Here is a 21,434-nt window from a genome sequence, read left to right as displayed (position 1 = left end):
TTTTTTCCTGCTTAGAGAAGGGCTTAGTTGCTGTTTGTGAAAAAGCCCAAAGAATGGGAGAAAGGAACAATTCATGAGCGTCCTGTACCGTGTGCTGGGTAATAACATGAGAAGGTAATGAGTTGAAAATTGTTCACCCGAATTCCCTGGAAAACAACCTCTCAGGACCTTTCCATGAACAGAAGAAAGGGACAAATGTGTATAGTGATTGATTTGCAGCTTCTTCCAACTCTAAGCAGCCACAAGTATTCAAAGGACCCAGGAGGGCAGAATAATTATTTAGGTGCATGAAGGGACTCCTGCAAACAATCTTCCTCCCAATCCCCTCTCTTGATTACTTGATCTTCACATCCCAACCTCCTGTAAACAGTCCTTGCCGCCCAGTTCCCTGCCGCCAGGTGTCCTGTGATCTGCCCCCTCCTGTGTCCTTTTTCTGGGCCCCAATAGATTTAGAGATGCTGGGCACATGCAGTATCCCTCTGGCTCCTTACTCAATCAAGCACAGATCCCTCCTAGAATTCTGCCTTAATCTGCCCCTCCTGTAGGAGCTTGTTCCTGCCTGGACCATGGTGGGGAAGCCATTTACTCTGGGGGAGGAAATCACCATAGGGATTCAATGGTTCTTAATTCCACTACAGCTCAGCTGGCTCTTGAGAAGACAAGCTTCTGCTGAGCTGCTGGCTTCAGGGTATCGATCACAGGGTTATTGCTGGGCTATTTTTGCTCCAGGCCCCTTCTTTTCATAAAGAGTTGGAAACATGCTGAGTTCCCACCACATCCTTCCCCTTCCCTCCTACATAGGGGCAGGGAGGGTTAAGTGCAGGGGGCTCCGATGAGGAGCTTGCCTTGTAGGCAGTGGCTATGGGGCAGATATTGAGGGCTGGGGGAGCAGCTTTTGTTTTTAAATGCATTTATTACAGTGGGGGTTGAAGATGTGAGCTTGATAAGTTTCTGGAGGGAATGGTATGAGGAGACTGCCTACAATGGCATGTAGCTGAGGTGCGATGGCTAGCAGCAAATATCTCCAGTGGCTGGTGAGGGGACACTACATGGGGAGGGCTCTGAATTACTACAGAGAATTATTTTCCAGGTGTCTGGCTGGTCAGGGCCGGCTCCAGGCACCAGGCAACCAAGCTGGTGCTTGGGGCAGCACCTGGAGGGGGGCGGCGCGGCGCTCGGGCCGCCGGGGAGAGCGGGGCCACAGCCGGGCTCGCCGCCCTCCCCCCGGCGCTCTGGCCGCCCTCCCCCCCCCCCCGCGCGCCCTCCCCCCGGCGCTCTGGCCGCCCTCCCCCCCGCGCCCTCCCCCCGGCTGCCGGGGCTCGCCGCCCTGCGCTCTGGCCACCGGGGGGAGAGCCGAGCCCCAGCCCCAGCCGGGGCTCGCCGCCCTGCCCCCGGCGCTCTGGCCGCCGGGGGGAGAGCCGAGCCCCCACCGGGGCTCGCCACCCTCTCGCCGCCCTGCCCCCGGTGCTCTGGCCGCCGGGGGGAGAGCCGAGCCGCCGCCGGGGCTCGCCGCCCAGCCCCCGCCGGGGCTCGCCACCCTGCCCCCGGCGCTCTGGCCCCCGGGGGGGAGGGGGCGCGGGCGGAGGCTTTTTTGCCTGGGTTGGATTGGCAGAGACCCGGGGGGGGGGGGGTTGCCTTCCTCTGCAGAATTGAGCATGGGTCACTTGCAGGTTTAAACTAGTGTAAATGGTGGATTCTCTGTAACTTGACATCTTTAAATCATGAGTTGAGGACATCAGTAACTCGGCCAGGGGTCTATTACAGGAGAGGGTGGGTGAGGTTCTGTGGCTTGCAATGTGCAGGAGGTCAGACTAGATAATCACAATGGTCCCTTCTGACCTTAAAGTCTATGAGAAATGGCATTTCACTGGCCTTGTCGCTGCAGAGGGGTATCCCATAGTGCATTGCATTCAAGAAGTTGTTGTAGGGGAATCAGCCTTACTTGAAAACAGTTTGATTTGGGCATCTAAGGGGAGAGCTGAGAACTATCTGCAAATACCCAAAGGGGCCAGGGGCCAGTTGGTCTCCATAGGGTCTGTCTTCCCCGCAGAGTGAACTCATGTTCTCTACACTCGCGCCGTTCCTCTGGAGCTAGGCTAACTCGAGCGAGCGCGACCAGACTGCCACATAACACCGAGCTGCTGTGTCCGCACTGGTGCTGCACTCGCTTCTGTGTGGTGCTGCTAAGACTTCTGGGGACGCAGCCCACCGTTCTTAGTGCTGAGCTGCTTTGGGAATGCTTTCCCCGGGAATTGTGGGAGAATCTTTCTGTCCTCTCTGGGCACATGGGTGGAATTGTGGGGCGGCACTGGAGGACTCCTGGCACCAGCCTGCATCCACGCGACAGAGTGGTTGTGTTAAGAGCTGACTTGCTGGGCCTATAGCCCTGACCTCTTCTTAACGCCAGATTTGAATGAAGGCTCTTTAGATATGGATGGGACTCGCGTTCGGGGCTACGCATGTTATAACTCGACTTAACTTTGCAGTGCAACCAAGCCCTCAGGAGAAGTCAGTGAGCTTAAGCTGCAGCAGGGGAAGCGAAGGTTAACCGGTCAGGTGAGCATGCAAGCTGTGAGCACAGTTTGGCAAGGGAAAAGGCTGCCCAAGGAGTGGGTGGAATATACCTTTTTTGGAGATATTCCAGCCTGAGGCTTCTAGCATCCAGCTCTCTGGGAACCATGCCACAAAGCGAGGGAGCTTGGGATTCCATCGTTCCGGCTCCGGGGAATTCAGACAGCTTGTGGGAGGTTAGCAGAACCTTCCTCACCACCAGGGAGAAGCCCTTCTATGGTATGTCTACACTGCAATAAAACAGCCACGGCTGGTCTCTGGCAGCTGACGCAGGCTCGCAGGACTCAGGCTGCAGGGCTATCAAATTGCAGTCTAGATGTTCAGGCTCGGGACGGAGCCCGGGCTCTCAACCCTCACCAGAGCCCGAACACCTACACTGCAATTGTATTGCCCCACGGCCCAAGCCCAAGCCAGCTGACATGGGTCAGCTGTGGGTGTTTTATTGCGGTCTGCACATACCCTGTATGTCTCTTCCTCAGCTACTGTCCTTTCAGTCACAGCCTGTTCTTTGTGACAGGGATGGAGGGAATGCCAGTAGGCTACAAGCTAACAATGCCCTGGCTACTAGGTGGCTTCTTCACCCTGCACACTTATATAAACTTGCTTTCCTGCACAAGCAGGCATTGACACACACCTTTGCTCTCAGTCTCCCCCGTGCATTCTCACGTGCACACTCGTGGTCATGCCCACACACCCCATGCATTCTCACACACAGTTACACACTCATGCACATACATCCCTTCACACGGATGATTGTGCATACACAGACGCCCGCACTCACATTATCTCAGACCATAATGGAAAACCGGCAAAGGACTATAAGGCAGCATGACTTCAGTCTGGCTGCATTAAGTGCCCTCAAGTGAACAAGATGAAAGGGCAGGCCTGCTGGGCTGTAAAGTTAATAGAGTGGCCCAGCAGGACTCTGGCTGCAGAACAGTGGGTGATTCTGAGGACTCTGGAAGTGTCCTATTTGTTCTCATCAATACAGTGTTTGAGATCCTCCACAGAGGTAGGTAGGTAGGTGGCGGGTGGGGGGTGTGCGCGCACAGCAATTTGAGAGCCTTGACTAAAAGATGCTAGATGAGTGCAGAGTGTTATTTTCACTAACCCTTTTGAGGCAGGGGATGAGTGTATGCAATGGCATAATGAATATGTAAGGGGCAGAGGCAGATGCGGTGCTAACTACAGGAAGGGAACTTCCTTGAATCAGACAAGAATCTGATGATTGGAAGGTTGTTGGTTGCTGGTTCCAAGAGAAGAAAACCCACATTGAGCCAGCAGCCTGTATTTTAATTTAAACTGATTCTTGCTGCAGCATCCCCTCGGCCAGTTACCCGGCAGAGGGCGTAGCTCCACTGGGGCTCACATGCAGAGCTGTGCAAAAATCTGATTGTTCAGTTTGCTGGCAATGCTGAAGTAGTTGTTTTGTTTTGAAATGGTCCCAGGGCAAACAAAAGATGTTGTTTCAACATTTCTTTACATTTTATTTTTTAAAACCAACAATAATAAAACCTTTATAAAGCTCAAAATTTAAAACAAGTTTGGCTAAACAAAAACATTTTCATTTGAAACAATGTCAGAACAGAACCTTTAGCCTCTCCCTGAATTATTTTGTTTAGGTTTTTTTTTTCCTTGACCAAAACAATTTGGCAAATTGGATGTGAATTTACAAAATGGTTTGAGCGGACTCAAAACTGTGTTTGTCACACACAAAACGTTTGGGTCAAACATTTTGCTCAGCTCTGCTCACTCATACTGGTCTCCAAACAGATGCGCGAGAGCCCCAGGTGCAGCCGAACGAACCATTTCATTTATGTCCTACCATACTTCGAGACAAAGCCCCAGCAGTCTGCTTGGAAGCTGGTAATAACAGCCCTCCAGCACGGACCAATGAACGCGCCAGGAGGTTGTCAGGATGACTAACAGAAAGCTGCCCAATGCCCCACCACAGGAAATCACATACTGCTTTCTATTACCTCCAACATACCATGGATGTGTTTGCTGCATTAAAGCAGTTTGTTTTTGCAGAGGGCCGGGCTTTAGGAACGTGATTTTGACTATGTACAGCACCTGGCACAACAGGGTCTTGGTCCGTGACTGGGGCTCTTAGTGTACCGCAGTACAATAACAATGAGAGTCAGGAGCTAAGAGCCACAGAGCTGGCTAGCACCTATTGAAGGTGACACATCTTGTTTTCAGAATGCCCCAGTCCTGGGTTAGAGACTCCCTCCCTTGTCCATTCTGGCAAACAGAGGCTGCAAGTCATTAAGGAAAGACCTTGTCCACAAGTGGGAATAGCCCCGAATCAGCCACTGGTGGTGGGCAGTCAATGCAGCTGCAGAAGTGCTTGCCCCTGCCGACCCCAGGAGCAAGCCAAGGTTTTTCCCGGCTAAGTTAATTGGGTTGGCCCTAGTGGTCAGCACTGGTGCAGCTGCACCAGCTGCTGAATCAGGACAGTTCCTGAGTGTAGACAAGGCCTTAGACAGCATTCTGAACACTCAGAAGGGAGCCTGGTGGGTGTGTGTGTGTGTGTGTGAGTACACGCGCACCCACAGCCCCTCCCTGTTCAGCATATTGGGTGCCTGCCGTGCTGTCTGTTCGCTCCCTGGGACACTGGGAGCACACCCCCTCTGTGCTTCAGAGCCTGGACCTGGGGAAGTGGCGAGAGGGACCTGCAGTCTCTGACCCAAACAATGCTTGGCCCCTCTGCCGAACCTGGCAACAGGGGGAGGGGGCAGTTTTTGTGGTGTGGACACTTGTCCAGCAGGAACTGGAATTGGACCCAGCCGCTTAAATTCAGAGACTTTAAGGCCAGAAGGAACCATTATGATCATCTAGCCTGACCTCCTGCACAGCAGTCCAGAGAACTCCCACTCCGGCCTTCCCCCCCACCCCCCGTGATCCCTGCAGCCCCCAGCAGAGAGATCTGAAATGGATCCGTGCACTTGAATTCCCTGTTCTATCCTCTTCCATTCACTTCTTGTCTCCCGCAGGTTTGCAACTCCTGGGTACAGCGAGATCTTTGCTATGACTGCAGCACAACCTGTCTCCACCCTTAGCCAGGACGCCACTGTAGAAGACACTCCTGGGGTCTCCTCTCTCCTCTACATGCCATCAGCCCAGGAGCATCATGGGGAGTGTCAGTAGCCTCATCTCCGGCCACAGCTTCCACAGCAAGCACTGCCGGGCCTCCCAGTACAAGCTCCGCAAGTCGTCCCACCTGAAGAAGCTGAACAGGTATTCAGATGGGCTGCTGAGGTTTGGCTTCTCCCAGGACTCCAGCCACAACAAGTCCAGCTCCAAAGGCAACAAGAATGAGGACTTCTTTTACATCAAGGTCAGCCAGAAAGCCCACGGCTCCCACCGGACAGATTACACGTCACTCTCCAGCGGGGACCTGGGCAGCCAGGCAGGGGCGACTGGCATGGACTTTGGCACACCCACTCCCCAGAAACTGATGCCATTTTCCAATCAGCTGGAACTGGTTAGTAACAGAGACCAGCCACACTGTGTCTAAGGCCTTGTCTGCACTGGGGGCTTGCCCCAGTTTCAGCCAGTAGAGTAGCTAGTGGCGTTAATGCAGCCTTTAGGGCAGACAGGCTGTCCTGCTAGTTGCGCCAGTGGAGCTGCAGCTGTGCAAATACAGTAGCAGCATATAACCATTTGCCTTGTCTACATTAGGTGCAGCTACACCGATGGCTGAAATCAGGGCAAATCCCTACAGCAGAGAAGACCTAGGGATGGGTGGGATATGACCAGTTGCAGATTAACTAAGGGAGAGCCGTTGATTACGGCAGCACAAGGGGTTAGGACCATCAGTGTGATCCAGTGGTTAGAGCAGACAGAGTCAGGACTTAGGGCAACCAGACAGCAAGTGTGAAAAATCGGGACGGGGGGGGGGGGGGGGGTAATAGGAGCCTAGATAAGAAAAAGACCCAAAAATCAGGACTGTCCCTATAAAATTGGGACATCTGGTCACCCTAACAGGACTCCTGGGTTCTATTTCCAACTCTGCCACTTTGGGAGAGTCACTTTGCTGAAACAAAATTCCCAATTCCACCAGCTGATTGAAGGCCACTAGAGAGGTGCAGAATTGTTAATGTCAAGCCCCAAGAATGGTTTAGTTTGAGATTTCATTACAAACTCCAAACCCAGACCAGTTTCCCGAGAAGCTTCGCTCAAGTTAGCCTGGGACTGGTTTATAGCTCCCAGATAGTCACTGTGCAGCCTCGGGGTTTCGGGTGGAAACCCTGGTGGCACTCAGCTGGTTGGGCTGAGTTTTGCCCTGAGTTGCTGGCTTCGTTCCAGTTCATATTGGAGCTCAGGAGGCAGGCAGGGAAACCTGTGTGGACTTAAACCAAATAAAAGGTTTGCCAGACCCCACTGTGAACTGAAACTGCCAAGATTCCCCCAGCCCTAATAGCTCCATGGCTGCTCAGTGTTCATGTGATTGAGGCTTGCGACATAGCAAGCCAGCCCTGGTAACAATGAAAGTGAGGGAAAAGAGAAATAAAAACACGGTGTAGCGCTAAGACACAAAAGAGGAAGGATGGTTGTGAGGTCACGGTGCTAGCCTAGCACTTATGAGATCTAGGTTCAGTTCCTTGCTCTGCCACAGAATTCCTGTGTGGCCCTGGGCACATCCCTTAGTCTCTCTCTGCCTCAGTTCCCCATCTGTACAGTGCGGATAATAGCAGCATCCTACCTCACAGTGGATTGTGAGGATAAATGCATTAAAAGATTGTGAGATGCTCAGATACTATGGCAACAGGGGATATGTATGTACAACAAAGGAGAAACACAAGAGTCTATAAAGAGGAGGCTTGAGGAAGCTTTTCACAAGGCAGCCGCTACTCTTTAAACAAGAACTTGGTTACGAAGGAGCTGAACGCTCCAGTCAAGCTCTGACGGCCAGAGCCAGGAATTAGATTGATAGCAGGTCCCTGTCTGTGCCGCTGGAGAAGCTGCAGTTTACAAACAGCTTCGCGCCGCTCCTGCACTGAAACGTTTCCATGACCAAGTGTGGCTTTAAGGGCACTCACAGCAGAGCTCTTTCAGTGACAGGAATGAGCCAAACAATCCCTCCTAGGGCCACAGGCCAGCAAGGGAGCAAGGCCCTGTGTAAAAAGTAGTACACATTTGCCTCAGGAATCAGAGCTCGTGATCCCCAGATGTTCAAAATATTTAAAAGACTGGCCCGGTGCTACAGGACACGGGCTATCTGCGCACTGGTAGTCGGCCCAAGAACATGGCCTGTCCACTATTGCCAAACAATCTCTGGACCACGAGCCCATGTTACAAGGCAAATAGTTTTGGGACTCCCCTCCCACCTAGCCCTAAAGAAAGGGAGAGTGGTCACAACGCCCCAGTTGTGAACCCATGATCTAGAGATTAGATCAGGGCCCTGTGAATCAGGGCTCCTGGGCTCTGAATCCTGCCCCTTGGGTTGCCATTTGCACCAGTGCCCACTGAGTGTAACATGCCAGGAGATCAGACGGGTGGAGTTCTCTCCCCGCTTTGCCCTGGTGCAAATGACTGCACCAGGCACAGGGTACTGGGGAACTGGGCTCCAGGGCTCCATTCCCTGCTTTGGGAGAGGCGTGTTCTCTGTTGGGGAAAGCAGGAGCCTGGGTTCTGTTCCCAGCTCTGCCCTTGAGTCACTGCGTGGTCTTGAGTAAGTTCCTGAACCTCTGGACCTTAGTTCCCCATATTGTCTAAAATGGGGGTAACGCCCCCTCCCTCTTTTGGAAGGTACTTGAGATCCCTGCAAATATGACAATTATTTAGTAACCAGCCAGCCACATTCTCCTTTTCAGTGACTGGGTTTGCTGCGTGCCCCCTGCATGTTCCCATCCCACAGCTCCAACCCTCATTGGGGTAGGCAGCAGCTCCAGGGGTGAGCCGAGAGAGAGCGCTATCCCTTGGCTGAGCTGCCAGGAGCCGGGTCTGTCACAGGGCACCGTCCAAGGAAGCAACGGGAGGAGAAGCCTGAGGTACCGCGAACATCCCTTCCCCTGCCTGCTGCACCGTTTAGACCCAGCGGACACAGGGTATTTCAGTGCATCTGGGAACAAACCGCAGTTATGTCCTTGAGAGAGGCAGAGATAGGAGAAGCAAAGGAAGCTCCCAAGGGAGGAGAGTGGCTAGAGGCTAAGCTGATTCTGGAACTCTGAACTTCCCCCATCTGCCCCCCCAGTGGTCAGCTAGTTACATGCAGTGTTGCCAATTTAGTCCTTTTCGAACACCTCCCTCTAATTTCAGTTCCTGGGGACGCACTGGAACGCAGGCCTGCACAATTCAACAGGCAGGGATCTCCCTGCCCGCCTCCTCAATCCCTCCGCCCTCCTCCCGAGTGGGGCAGCCCCGCAGTGAGTCAGCCAGCAGGGTTCAGCTATGCTCTGGGACCCCCTTGCAGCCTCAGCTGCCCAGGACCCTGCCCTCGTGAGGGTGGCATTAGAAAACCTACAAGGGATTAAGCAAAAAGGAGTAAGATCTGAGGCCTTGGGTACGCACTGATCAGAATCTCTCTTCTCTCTAGGGCCCAGAGAAGGGCGTTATAAGGCCAACCGCCTTCAAGCCAGTGATCCCCCGCTCAGGCGCGATCCTCCACTCCTCTCCGGAAAATGGCAGCCACATCTCCCAGCAGCTGCACCCTCCGGACAAAGCGAAGGATCAAGAACTCAAGCCCATGTTGTGCTCTGGAGGTTTGTCGGACTCCGGCAGGAACTCAATGTCCAGCCTCCCAACCCACAGCACCACCAGCAGCTACCAGCTGGATCCCCTGGTCACCCCTATGGGGCCCATCAGCCGTTTCGGGGGTTCGGCCCACAACATCACCCAGTGCACCATCATACAAGACAGCAACATGATGAGCCTCAAGGCGCTGTCCTTCTCTGACAGCGGCAACAAGATCCTCAACCCTGGAAAAGCTGCCCACCACCACCACGAGAAAGCCTCCTGCATCCGGTCTCCCATCTCCACAGATGAGTCCACCATCCAGGAGCTGGAGCAGAAACTGCTGGAGAGGGAAGGGGAGCTGCAGGAACTGCAGTGCAGCTTCGAGGAGAAGGAGGCCACCTCCTGCCAGGCCTATGAAGAAAAGCAGAGGCGCTGCAAGGAAGAGCTGGAGGGGCTGAAGCAGAAGTGCAACAAGCAGCTCAAGCAAACCTCTCAGAAGATGCAGCGGACGCAGCAGGTGCTGCACCTCCAAGTGTTCCAGTTGCAAAAGGAGAAGAAGCAGCTTCGTGAGGAGCTGGAGAAGCTCATGAAGGAGCAAGACCTGCTGCAGACCAAGCTGTGGTCCTATGAGAAAGAGAAGACCAGCTTTGCCCCAGCGCTGGAAGAAACTCAGTGGGAGGTGAGGCAGTGCTCTGTTTTGAACACACTAAACCCACACAAGTGGGGGGTCCAAATTGCTGTGACTGCAAAAATTAAAAAATGGGTATGCACATCAAAGTAAGGCGATTGCACTCACAGCTAGGCAGGCAGGCATGCAGAGACAGTAACTGTGCAAACAGGTGATTGCACAGTTACCCTCTTTGGGGTCTACAAATGCTTTGTGGCTGAGTTCATTCACACTATCTGTCGCATTTATGAAGCATCCAGAAATCTAGTATTTAGGCACCTAAGGCCCAAACCAGTGCTTACTGAAATAAATGCCAGTTGCCTTTGGATTAAGGGGGCTTTCTGGATGCCAGCCTGTTTTTCTGTGCTCACATATACTGCACTGAATGTTGTTGTGTTGGAGCAATTTGTGAAGGTAGTTATCTGCTGTGTGCGTGGATGCGTTATTTGTAGGCACAGAATACAGAGCCTGTCCATTTAAGATGTTTTTCTTGCTTGCCGGGCATGTGGAGGCTTTGTAACATATTGATTTTGATTGATCCTGTGCCCCTCATGACATCCTGGCATCTCACATCATTTAAAGACACAACGACGACATTTAAAAAACCCTGTTATTAAAATAACTCAGTTAATGAAACAGCCAATCACACAATACTTCCAGCTACAGCCTGTTCCCCCCTCATCCCCCAAGGAACTATAAAGCTGCTTTACTTACATGCTAAGTAACTACCTGGGCTTGACTTGGTCAATTTATCAGAGTATTAAAACCTTCCCACTGCATGCCTGTGTTTTATATAATCTCCTTATTGATTTGATATCGTTTAAAAAAAAAAAAAAAAAGACAGGTAAGCTGCTGAAAACTCAAGCAGCATTCCCCTCCCTGCAGCATGAATGAAATATGTTAACGTGTCCATTACAAATGGATGTACAGAGCCATTGCTATTGATGGACTATTGTGTACATTAGAGGATGGCAGCAATTCAAAATTGATTTTAGCCCTTCCCCCCTCCCACCCCCATGTGCTGATTTGTTTTCATATTTCTATTGATTTGCTCCTAAACTGAAAACCCCAAAAATGAAACTCTCAGCGGGTGCCCACACCGAGCTGGGAGCAAGGCTCTGGCTCCAAGCTCAGAGCATTCCCCGGAGCCTCTGCCAGTGTTGCAACATCCACATCGCTGTTTGGAGTGTGCTGGCGCAAGTCCCATCGACACAAGCTTGTGTAGACATACCGTTAAGGGCCAGGTTTTCAAATTAGCCCTGTGCTTTTGGGTGAACGGTGGATGCTGAGCCCTTGGAAATCTGGCCCTGAAGGAGATAGGAGCTCAGTGCCTACTGAATTTCAGTAGTATTTGAGTGCCTAGCCCCCTCATAGGCTCCTTTGCAGTGTATGTCAGGATCAAGGCTGGGATTGTCAGAGACCCAGCGCAAAGTTTAGGCACTACATAAGCCCCACTCTGGGGACTGAATTTCACCTCAGTGAAGCTATTTTTGGGTGTCACTGATCTATTTGCAATATTCAGGGATGGTGCCTGGGTGTAAAAGTCCAACAGGTAGTGTAGAACCGTGCTAAGAGAAGGTTTCTCAGCCAGGACTCCAGGTTCTAGTCCCACCTCTGCCATGGACTGGAATCGAATGGAGCACGGGTGAGTGACATGGTGGTTTTTGTACTGCTTTGGCGTGTGGTTTTTAAGCGGGGGCCCTAACGCTGGCTGGTTGGTGTCCCCCCCATAGGTGTGTCAGAAGTCTGGCGAAATCTCCCTCCTGAAGCAGCAGTTGAAAGACTCCCAGATGGAGCTCAATGCCAAGACAAGCGAGATCCTCAGCCTGAAAGCCCAGCTGAAGGACGTGAGGGGGAAGATGGAGGGACTGGAGATGAAAACCCAGGACCTGGAAGACTCCCTTCGCACCAAGGCCATGGAGCTGGAGGTGTGCGAGAACGAGCTCCAGCGCAAGAGAAATGAGTCGGAGCTGCTGAGGGAGAAAGTGAACCTGCTGGAGCAGGAGATTATGGAGCTCCGGACGGAGCTGACCATCCTCAAGGAGCAGCGGAGCGATGGGAGGGATGGGATGACCTCCGCCAGCCCGGCTGTGGGGATGATGGAGGATGTCCAAGCCCTGCAGGGGGAAGTGGATAAGCTGAAGGCGGAGCTGAAGGAGGAGAGAGACAAGAACGAGCAGATGACTTCCAGCTTCCAGCATGAGCGACAGATCTGGAAGGAGGAGAAGGAGAAGGTGATCCACTACCAAAAGCAGCTGCAGCAGAGCTACCTGCACATGTACAAAAGGAACCAGAACATGGAGAAGATGCTCCAGCAACTGGCTGCAGGGGGAGACGGCAGAGAGCCCATCGACCTGGATATCCATGGCACCGATGTCCCCTACGAGGACATCATAGCCACAGAGATCTAACGAGACCTGCTCTCTCTCTCTCCCCCCACCTCACAGCAGTGGGGAGGAGTGTCTCTTTCAGGCAAGGACTGAGCGGCACAGCCCCATGGGTCTGTTCATGCCGGACAGCCCATGTACAGTTTGGATGAGCCGTGTATGTGTTAGCCAAACTGGTTGCCCAGCCAGCTCAAGAGCCCCTGGTGTGGCACCGTGATGGTGCCCCAAGCTGCCTGTCATGTTGTGGAGGTGAAAAAAAGCGACTCCTGCTAATGGTGACGTGCCGGCATCCGCCCTTCGTGTCTGATGCATCCTCAGCAGGATGCTGGTCACCCACTTGTAGGACTGAGAAACGGAGGTGGGGTGGGATGGTGGGGAGGGTTGGGGATTGGAACAGGAGTTTAGCAAATGATTCTGCAATCAGGGAATAAAGTGACACACTGGCCAAAATCTCCCAGGGGTACAGTAGGGGCCACTGGGTCACAGTGACTAAGGAAACCAGCCCCCTCCAGTGTGTAACAAACACAATGGTCCAGCCCCTGGAAGGTGGCGGTCAGGGACACACTCCTCCTCCTGAGCGCCACGGGAAATAATGCCTCATTTCAACCACTGAGCCTGGGCCCAAGGGCTAAGGAACACACTGAGCCAATAAAAAAAATCTATTTATCTTCCTCCAGGGGATTCTGGTGTCTAGGATTTGCAGGCTTTTATTCCTCTGCATCTCGAGTCCAGTGGAACCCATCCAGACTCCAGTCCCTACAGGCCAAGGTGGTATTTTCACCATGCCAGAGACTTGGATTAGCATCCCAGATCAGCTTCTTCTCTCCTTAGGTTAACATGACCTCAAGAATGACCACCCCAACTAGCTAGTTCAGGACCAGGGACCAAAGGGAGCCCCGTCCATTTCTCCTTGGCTAGCAGGATGACGGTGGGTATGTTGGAGGAAGGGCTGGAAATTAGAAGATGCCTCACCGTCTCTGACAGGGACTAGGATGAGGATTGATCCAGTGCCCTCAGGCAAAAAAGAAACAAGTTCTTAGAACTGCCAGTAGAAGGGGACCAATCTCCAGGGAGCATTAGCTGACAGTGCTTATCAGTTCAGCTTTGTGCCACCCCAAACTGCTTCATGCCAACGACGCCCGTGACTTCAACAAGCCTGACTGTCTCGCCTCCAGAGCTGGTCAGAAAATGCTGAAAGAGTCTTCACAAAAAAATGTTGAACATTTCATAATAATTTTCATCCAGCAGGTTTCCAAAAGGAACCTTTTTTCACCTATTCTAAAGCTTTTGCAAAACGTTTTTATTGCAAATGTTCAGTTTTGAAAATTCTGAGTTTAGAACATTTTCAGCATTTCAGTTTTAGAACCCAGCCCCTGCCCCCTCCCTCCTTTTGTCATTAAAAGGGGAAGGGGAGAAAAAGGAAAAATAACAAAAACTGAAAACACCAAATCCACAAATGTTTAGTTTACAGGTTTCATAAAAAAAAACATAAAAAAAAAAAACCCACACACAATATTTTTTTACAAAATGATTTTTTTTTTGGCAAAGATTTCCATTTTAGGAAAAATAGCCATTTTCCAACTAAAATATTTTTTGTTTGACAAATTTTGACCAGTCCAGCTCAGCTTCTTGCTGCTTTTTGTGTCTGCTTGCCTGAGGAGGATGGGGGTAGTCTGTGCTTTTGGGAATTACAGACTTCCCACGTTTTACTGGGTGCATAAAATTCAAAGCCATGTAGCTAAAAGCACTCTTTGAAAAGCCTGCCTTGTGTTCTTCCCGTCCTCTCTCTCATCGTGGAGCTGGGAGCTACCAAAATATCGGTCCATCTCATTTTTTCCCATCATGTTGGTCATTTTTATTTGTTTATTTTGTTCCCCACTCCCATTCCATGATCAAAGTTCAGGCTAGAAAGAAAGAAAGAAGCTTGGCCCTCAACAGCTGCTAAATATACTCTCATTACAGTTCAGATCCCCATATTTTGTATGCCAGCCAAGCACAGGTGGGGTCAAGGCCAACTTGGCTACTGTCAAGATCCACCAGGTGGCAGCTGCTGGAGTTTGGCCATCACCTGTTTTAGATTCACTGGCCAAGGGTCCATTGTTCCTAAAAAACACCTTCTAAATCACTACCAAATATTTACAGCTTTCTTTGGTTTCTTGGATTTTAGTGGTCATGTGGAAAAGAGAGAAAATCCCCACACATAGCTGAGCCAATGCACCTCGATCCTGACCGCCGTCTCTCCATGCTGTTCTAGCCATAAGGAAACCACCCCAAGGTGGGACTGCAGGTCTTGACCCGGAATAACCGCTGATATTGCAGTGCTGAACAGTCCCACCCTTCATTGCCATTGTGTCCTATCCCTGACCCAGAAGAGCCTTTGGTACTGTGGTCCCCTCTTTGCCCTGCAGGTGCACCTCCATCCTGACCCGCATCACTCTGTTATTCCAGGCCTGGGCCTCAGCAGAGGATGAATTGCACCAAGTCTCACATAGCTAGGGAGGGGGGTGGCTATGTGAACCAACGCTAGTGAATGACTAAACTGAGCCCTGGGGCACTCCTCTCACATGTGACCTGATGAAGATTTGGAGATTGATGCTCCATTGTCCTGTACTGTGCGCTGTCACGTTCACCAGTACAAGTGGGTGTGAAATGCTGCCATACCAGAATGGTAGTTCTCTACACCCACTTTGCACCGGCATAAATAACTGCAAAAGATGCAAGGCAATGGGGCAGGGGGAGATCAGGCCCCAGGTTTCCAAGGGGAAAAGGCTACTGCATTATCATCCTCCCATCTTCTCCACATGCCAGCCAGGAAGCTGGGTTTAAGGATCTACCCTCCAGAGTAAAAACATGCATAAATTACCATTTCCAAACCACACTCATCTCTGGAGAATCTCCTCTGAAGCCAGTGTTGCTACCCTAGGGAGAAACCTGCCTCAATAGGTATCATATGTCGAGCTAGGAGGCAGCTTCCCTGCTCGCTCTCTGATTCCCCCGCATGTTGCCGCCTATCGAATGCTGACTGCCTTATTATTCCCCGTGCCATTAAGTCGGTGGGTTCTAGGCACAGCTGGTGACAGGAGCTTGCAAGAGAAAAGGATTTCATTTTGTTTTCTAGCCCAGGGCTTAAATCTTCCTGCAGCCTTTCATGGGAGGATTACAAAACTCCAGCATGTAAACCAGCTCTGCCGAACTCAGCACCTGCCAAAAGCTGCTGTGAGCAAACTGGGCTTCATTGTCCTTACATTGGTGCCGGTTTGATCCCGTTGTGAGGGCAGGTCCTGCAATGGCCAGAAGGCACAAAACCAAATTCTCAGCCACAAGCCTCTGAACGCCTTTTCAGTGCATGGGGATTTTTAGTGCCCAGGAAAGCTGGCTCGGCAGAAGCCAGAAGCCTCTATCCACGGAACAGGTACGGGATTGACAGCAGCAGGTCAGGAGTCCCTGACACGCTGCCTTCCCACCGTACCCCCCGCTCCTCTAAGAATGAGAGGAGAGTTCAGTCTCCGTGGCTCACTGGTTTCTCTCCTAGCCAAGCCTGCCAATCAGGAGACCAGTCTGTGCCAATTGCAGTGGGGTTTGTAGTGCAGTGGGGACACTAGTCCCCAAAAGAACTAGGCCGAGATCCATCAAACTCCCTTCACGTGGGCTGGTGCACAGCCTCCAGCATTCAGCCATGACCCTCTGGGCATGAATTCAAACTGATGAGGTAGAGGCAGTCACCCCTGAGCCATCCAATTCCTAAGCCAAAGCTGGAGTTCAGCCAGTGGTCTGGAGGTGAATGGACTTTACATTCTATTGCCAGCGCCCCAGCCTACCAGCTTCTAAACTCTGAAACCAATCTGTGCCTTGTGTGTTTCCCCAAACAAAGCAAAACCAGGCGTCATTCTGGAAACTATTTACATTTGGATCAAACGTGACAGGTGGGCAGCACAAGCTAGTCTTTTCCTCTGATGAGTTAGAGAAAAGGCTTTGGCCACCACCACCATCCCATCTACTGTGCAGTCCCCAAAATCAGAACCCAACACTCAAGGGTAGGAAAAGGCCCAGTCCATCCACCATGCGCTGATTCTCCGTGGCCCCTGCATTTTGTGTCATCATTTCCACCAATGCAAAGCCACTGGGCTGGATTTGTATCCTGCAAGCCAGCCCGAGTAAGGGGCAGCACTGATTAGGAAGAATTCCACATTTTAATGTTGTGCTGATTCCTTCTTCTTCTTTTTTTTCATCAAAGGAAACAAGCAGTAAGAAAGTGGCACCAAGTGTCTGTTTTCAGCTTGCTCTTCAATACCAAACCCTGGGCTGGAATTTCAGAGGTGTTGAGCACCCATGAATTGCACCCAAGTTAATGGAAGCAGCAGGTGCTCAGCACCTCTGAAAGATTGGGTCATGATTGGGATGTGAGAGATCCTCATGATGATAGGTAGGTAGTGCAATCCACAGATAAGGCATAGCATTACAGAAAGGCATAGCAGCCTTCAACTACCTGAAGGGGGGTTCCAAAGAGGATGGAGCTCCGCTGTTCTCAGTGGTGGCAGATGACAGAACAAGGAGCAATGGTCTCAAGTTGCAGTGGGGGAGGTCTAGGTTGGATATTAGGAAACACTATTTCACTAGGAGGGTGGTGAAGCACTGGAATGCGTTACCTAGGGAGGTGGTGGAGTCTCCTTCCTTGGAGGTTTTTAAGGCCCGGCTTGACAAAGCCCTGGCTGGGATGATTTAGTTGGGAATTGGTCCTGCTTTGAGCAGGGGGTTGGACTAGATGACCTCCTGAGGTCCCTTCCAACCCTGATATTCTATGATTCTATGAAAGCTTACCTCCCATTGGTGCACAGCTAAATTCAGGCACATTAAGGCTCTGAGCCTGCAACTACACGCATATGCTTTGTATCCTGTAACCCACACAGAGCCCTGTTGAAGTCTCCAGGGTATCACACAGGTGCAGATACAGGATTGGGAAGTAAATGATACAGCTCTTCAGAGAGAGCCTCAAACTACAACATCTGCATCTGGATTCTGAACACCTAGAAGTTCAGGGTGGTTTTTGATAGACCCATTAGAAAGATAACAGCTATTTATAAAATTTGGATCCAGTTTCAGATTTCAAACCCTAGGCTCTAGATGTTACCCATATCTTCTGAAAAGATAGGTTGGGATATAATTTGAACAAAAGAAAAACTATAAGGGAGCAAGACTATTCCGAACCTAAAGGCCAAGTCTTGTGACTTATCCTGGTCCCTTCTGGTATTACAATCTAGAATAATCCAGATTTCAGTCTGACCTCCTGCAGAACACAGGCCAGAGAATTTTCCACCCAGCAGTTCCTGCCTCTCGTGGCAGAGCTACAGCACACCTACTGGAGGCCAATGGGTAAGCGCCAGATGCAAATGGACCAAGAGATGCAAACGATACATCATGCAAGAGCAGAATTGTTCCTGACCAGGATCCCTTGACTAATTTTCCACCAGGCACCAGCTCATGTCTCGTTAAGGCCCTGCTCCTTCCCCATTTAAGTCAAGGGGCACAGTCCCATTGACTTCAATGGCACCCCATGGGAATTCCTTGTATCACCAGCCCCGTATCTTCCACAAGCGCTGTACAATGTGATTGACTGGAGACGCTGCCTTTGCACAATGCCGTGTTTGACTTTGACCGTATGCATTGCCAATGTGTCACTCTTACGCTGTCCCACCCACCCAAGGGGAGAGGCCAGGTTTTAGTCTGTATAGATTAGATATTACCTTTTTTCTGCAGGTTTTTAGATGTTATTTCTGGTGACTGATGTAAACTATGGTAATTTTATGTTTTTATTTATATTATAAATAAATTTTTTAAAACCTATCCTCATTCTCTCTAAGTGGTATCTTTTTATAGATGTTACACCCAGAAGGGACCACTATGATCATCTAGTCTGACCTCCTGCATCTAGCCCAACAACCTGTGGTTGAATAACCAGTCATGACATTATAATCTAAATAGACAAGGCAGACAAAGGAAACATTATTATCCCCATTTTACAGATGGGGACCCGAGGCCCAGAGAGATTAAGGGACAGATTTGCAAAGGTATTTAAGTGCCTAAGGATGCAGATAGATGCTTTGGAATATCCCAAGGCACCAAAGTGCTTTTAAAAATCCAGCTAGGTACCTATTTGCCTCTTTAGGCACCTAAATACCTTTTCAAGTCTGGCCATAAGTGACTTGCCCAAGATCAGACAGGGATTCTGTGGCAGAGGTGGGAATTGAAACCAGATCTCCTGAGTCCCTGGCCAGTACCGTAACAGTTCTTCCTCAACTTTAAATGAGTGCTACTTCAGCAGCCTTAAATTGTCCAGTCTGGCTTACATCACAGCAGTCGAGGTTGCTAGAAGAAAAAGCTAGGAAAAGATCATGCAGTGATGCATGGATGCAGAGAGAGATTTAAAACAATATGTGCAGTGACATTTTAAGTGGCATGCACATTGGCAGAATCAATCCATGAACCAAACATCCTCCTAAATATTAAACCTAATCCCCAGAGTCCCTTGCCCCTAGCCAGCATTGCGTCCTCTCTAGCACACAGTGGCTTGTTTTGAAATGCCACAAGGTCCCGCTGGAATCCAGGCTCTGGTTGTGATGGACAAGAGCCAAGATCCTCAAAAGTATTTAGACTCCGAACTTTCAGGATCTGGGACAAAGTGCCTGGAGAGATGCCACCTCTAGGCAACAGCGGAGAGTTCAGTCTCCATTCAGTTTTTGGGCCACTTTTTATTTTCCCCTCTGCTGTGTTTGTAAAGTTGCTCCCGAGTGCTGGAGCTGCATGCAAATTCTCATGAGTCTGCGGGCTGCTGCGATCATGGATTGGTTTTGGGGGATGGGAGGAAAGAGCAGAGATTAGCACCCCTTCTACCATTTCCCCCACAAAAATAAACACAAATTTCATTGACTTTGCAGACAGATGTGGGAGGGGAGGGAGTTGACAGGTCAAATGTTGTCCCCCAACAATCCAATACCCCACTCACAGATTAATAGATTTTAAGGACAAAAGGAACCATCATGATCATCCAGTCTGGCCTCCTGCACATCACAGGCCACAGAACCTCACCCACCCCTGCAGTAGGCCCATAACCTCTGGCTGCATTACTGAAGTCCTCAAATTTTGATTTAAAGACTTCAAGTTACAGAGAATCCACCATTTACTCTAGTTCAAACCAGCAAGTGACCCCTGCCCCACGCTGCAAAGGAAGGTGAAAAAAGCCCAGGGTCTCTGCCAATCTATTGTAGGGGGTAATTCCTTCCCGACCCTAATATGGCGATCAGTTAGACCCTGAGCTTGAGGGCGAGACCCACCAGCCAAACACCTGGGAAAGAATTCTCTGTAGTAACTCAGAGCCCTTCCCATCTAGTGTCCCATTTCCTGCCATTGGAGATATTTGCTAATAGACGTCATGGATGGGCCATGTGCCACTGTAGGATATCTCATTATACCATGCTCTCCATAGCTCACAAGTTAGATTTTTGGCCCCACTACTCCCCTTGGGATGCTTTTCCAGAACTTCACTCTGATGGTTAGAAACCTTTGTCTAATTTGAAGCTTAAACTTATTGATGGCCAGTTTACATCCATTTGTTCTTGTACCAGCATTGGCCCTTAACTTAAATAACTCCTCTCCCATTCTGGTATTTATCCCTCTGATGTATTTATAGAGAGCAATCATATCTCCCCTCAGCCTTCGTTTTTGTTAGGCTAAACAAGCCTAGCTCCTTAAGTTTCCTCTCATAAGGTAGGTTTTCTCCTCCTCTGATCATCCTAGTAGCCCTTCTCTGCACCAGTTCCTGTTTGAATTCATTCTTATTAAACATGGAAGACCAGAATTGCACAGAATTCTAGAGGAGGTCTCACCAGTGCTTTGTATCATGGTAATAACACTGCCATATCTCTACTGGAAATACCTCACCTGATGCATCCTAGGATTGCATTAGACTTTTTTCACAGCCTCATCACATCGCCAGTCATCCTGTAATTGACCAATACACCAGGGGTGAAAGTAACTTAAAGGACTTACCGGTACGCCAGAGTACTGAGCAGGGGTATGGCCTCAATCGGAAGAGGTGTGGCCTGAACCAGAAGAAGCGGGACTCTGGCTGCGGCTGGGAGCCCCGGGGCCTTTAAATCACCTCCGGAGCTACCAGCTGCAAAGGTGGCTGGGAGCCCCGGGGCTCAGGGGCGATTTAAAGGGCCTGGGGCTCCGGTCGCCACTATTGCAGCAGAGCTCCGGGCCCTTTAAATCGCCGATGGATCCCTGCCGCCGCTACCCCAGGGCTCCAGCAGCAGGGCTCGGGCGGTGCTTTAAAGGGCCCGGGGCTCCGGCAGCGGGGCTTGGGTGGCGATTTAAAGGGCGCAGGGAGCCCCGGGCCCTTTAAATCACCAGCCTGGGGAAGCGGGTCTGTCCGGCACGGCGTACCGGCTCTTGCCGATACGCAGTACCGGACCATACCAGCTTACTTTCACCTCTGCAATGCACTCAGGTCTTTCTCCTCCTCTGTCGCTTCCAACTGGTAGCAAACATTCTTGTCATTAGTCCCTAAGGGCACGGCCTTGAACTTTGCACCATTAAATTTCATCCCAGACATTTGGGATGCTCCCCCATTCCAGCATCACATTAAGCCAGATAAACTCACCCCCCTCTTCCCTCAGTGTCAGGGTATACACACTCCCCTTTCATTTGCATGGCAGGCTGCTGGGGTTAATGAAGCAAGATGCTGTTCAACCAGCTGCCTTCATTTTTCCCTTTCCTGTTCTGCTAGCAGGAGCCAGCAGCAGCTCCAGAGGAGAGGCACTAACACACCAGCATGACTTCCCTAAGAGGGCAGCGCGTGCAAGTTGACACTACAGGACCTCCCCCGGCTTTGACTCATGAAACTCCGAGGCTGTGATTCCAGCTTATAATGAGACGGGAAATGCCAAGCCCAAGGGAGAGCCAATCTATCGATTTTCTTTTAGATTCTTGGCATCGGAAACCAAACTGGAATCAGTGTTATTGGCAGATGCTGCTCCTAACACACACGCACATCCCTCCTTATTCACATCCCTTCTGCTTTTGCGGAAGCTACCAGTGAGGGCCGTGACTCAGTTATTAGGCACAATCCA

At 50.8% G+C, this 21,434-nt stretch overlaps 1 protein-coding gene across 1 annotated transcript; it reads left to right on the top strand.

Moving 5' to 3' along the window:
* The first annotated feature begins 5,704 nt into the window (after positions 1-5,704).
* Positions 5,705-12,330, top strand: LZTS1 (leucine zipper tumor suppressor 1). Its single transcript, XM_065399862.1, has 3 exons — positions 5,705-6,058; positions 9,113-9,931; positions 11,653-12,330. Exons 1-3 carry the CDS (start codon positions 5,705-5,707, stop codon positions 12,328-12,330), a joined length of 1,851 nt encoding a protein of 616 aa, XP_065255934.1.
* The last annotated feature ends 9,104 nt before the right edge of the window (positions 12,331-21,434 follow it).

Source organism: Emys orbicularis, chromosome 2 (genome assembly GCF_028017835.1).
Source record: "Emys orbicularis isolate rEmyOrb1 chromosome 2, rEmyOrb1.hap1, whole genome shotgun sequence".
Classification (NCBI taxonomy): Eukaryota; Metazoa; Chordata; order Testudines; family Emydidae; genus Emys; species Emys orbicularis.
Note: the sequence above shows the minus strand (reverse complement) of the source record. Positions and strands in the feature narration are given on the sequence as shown.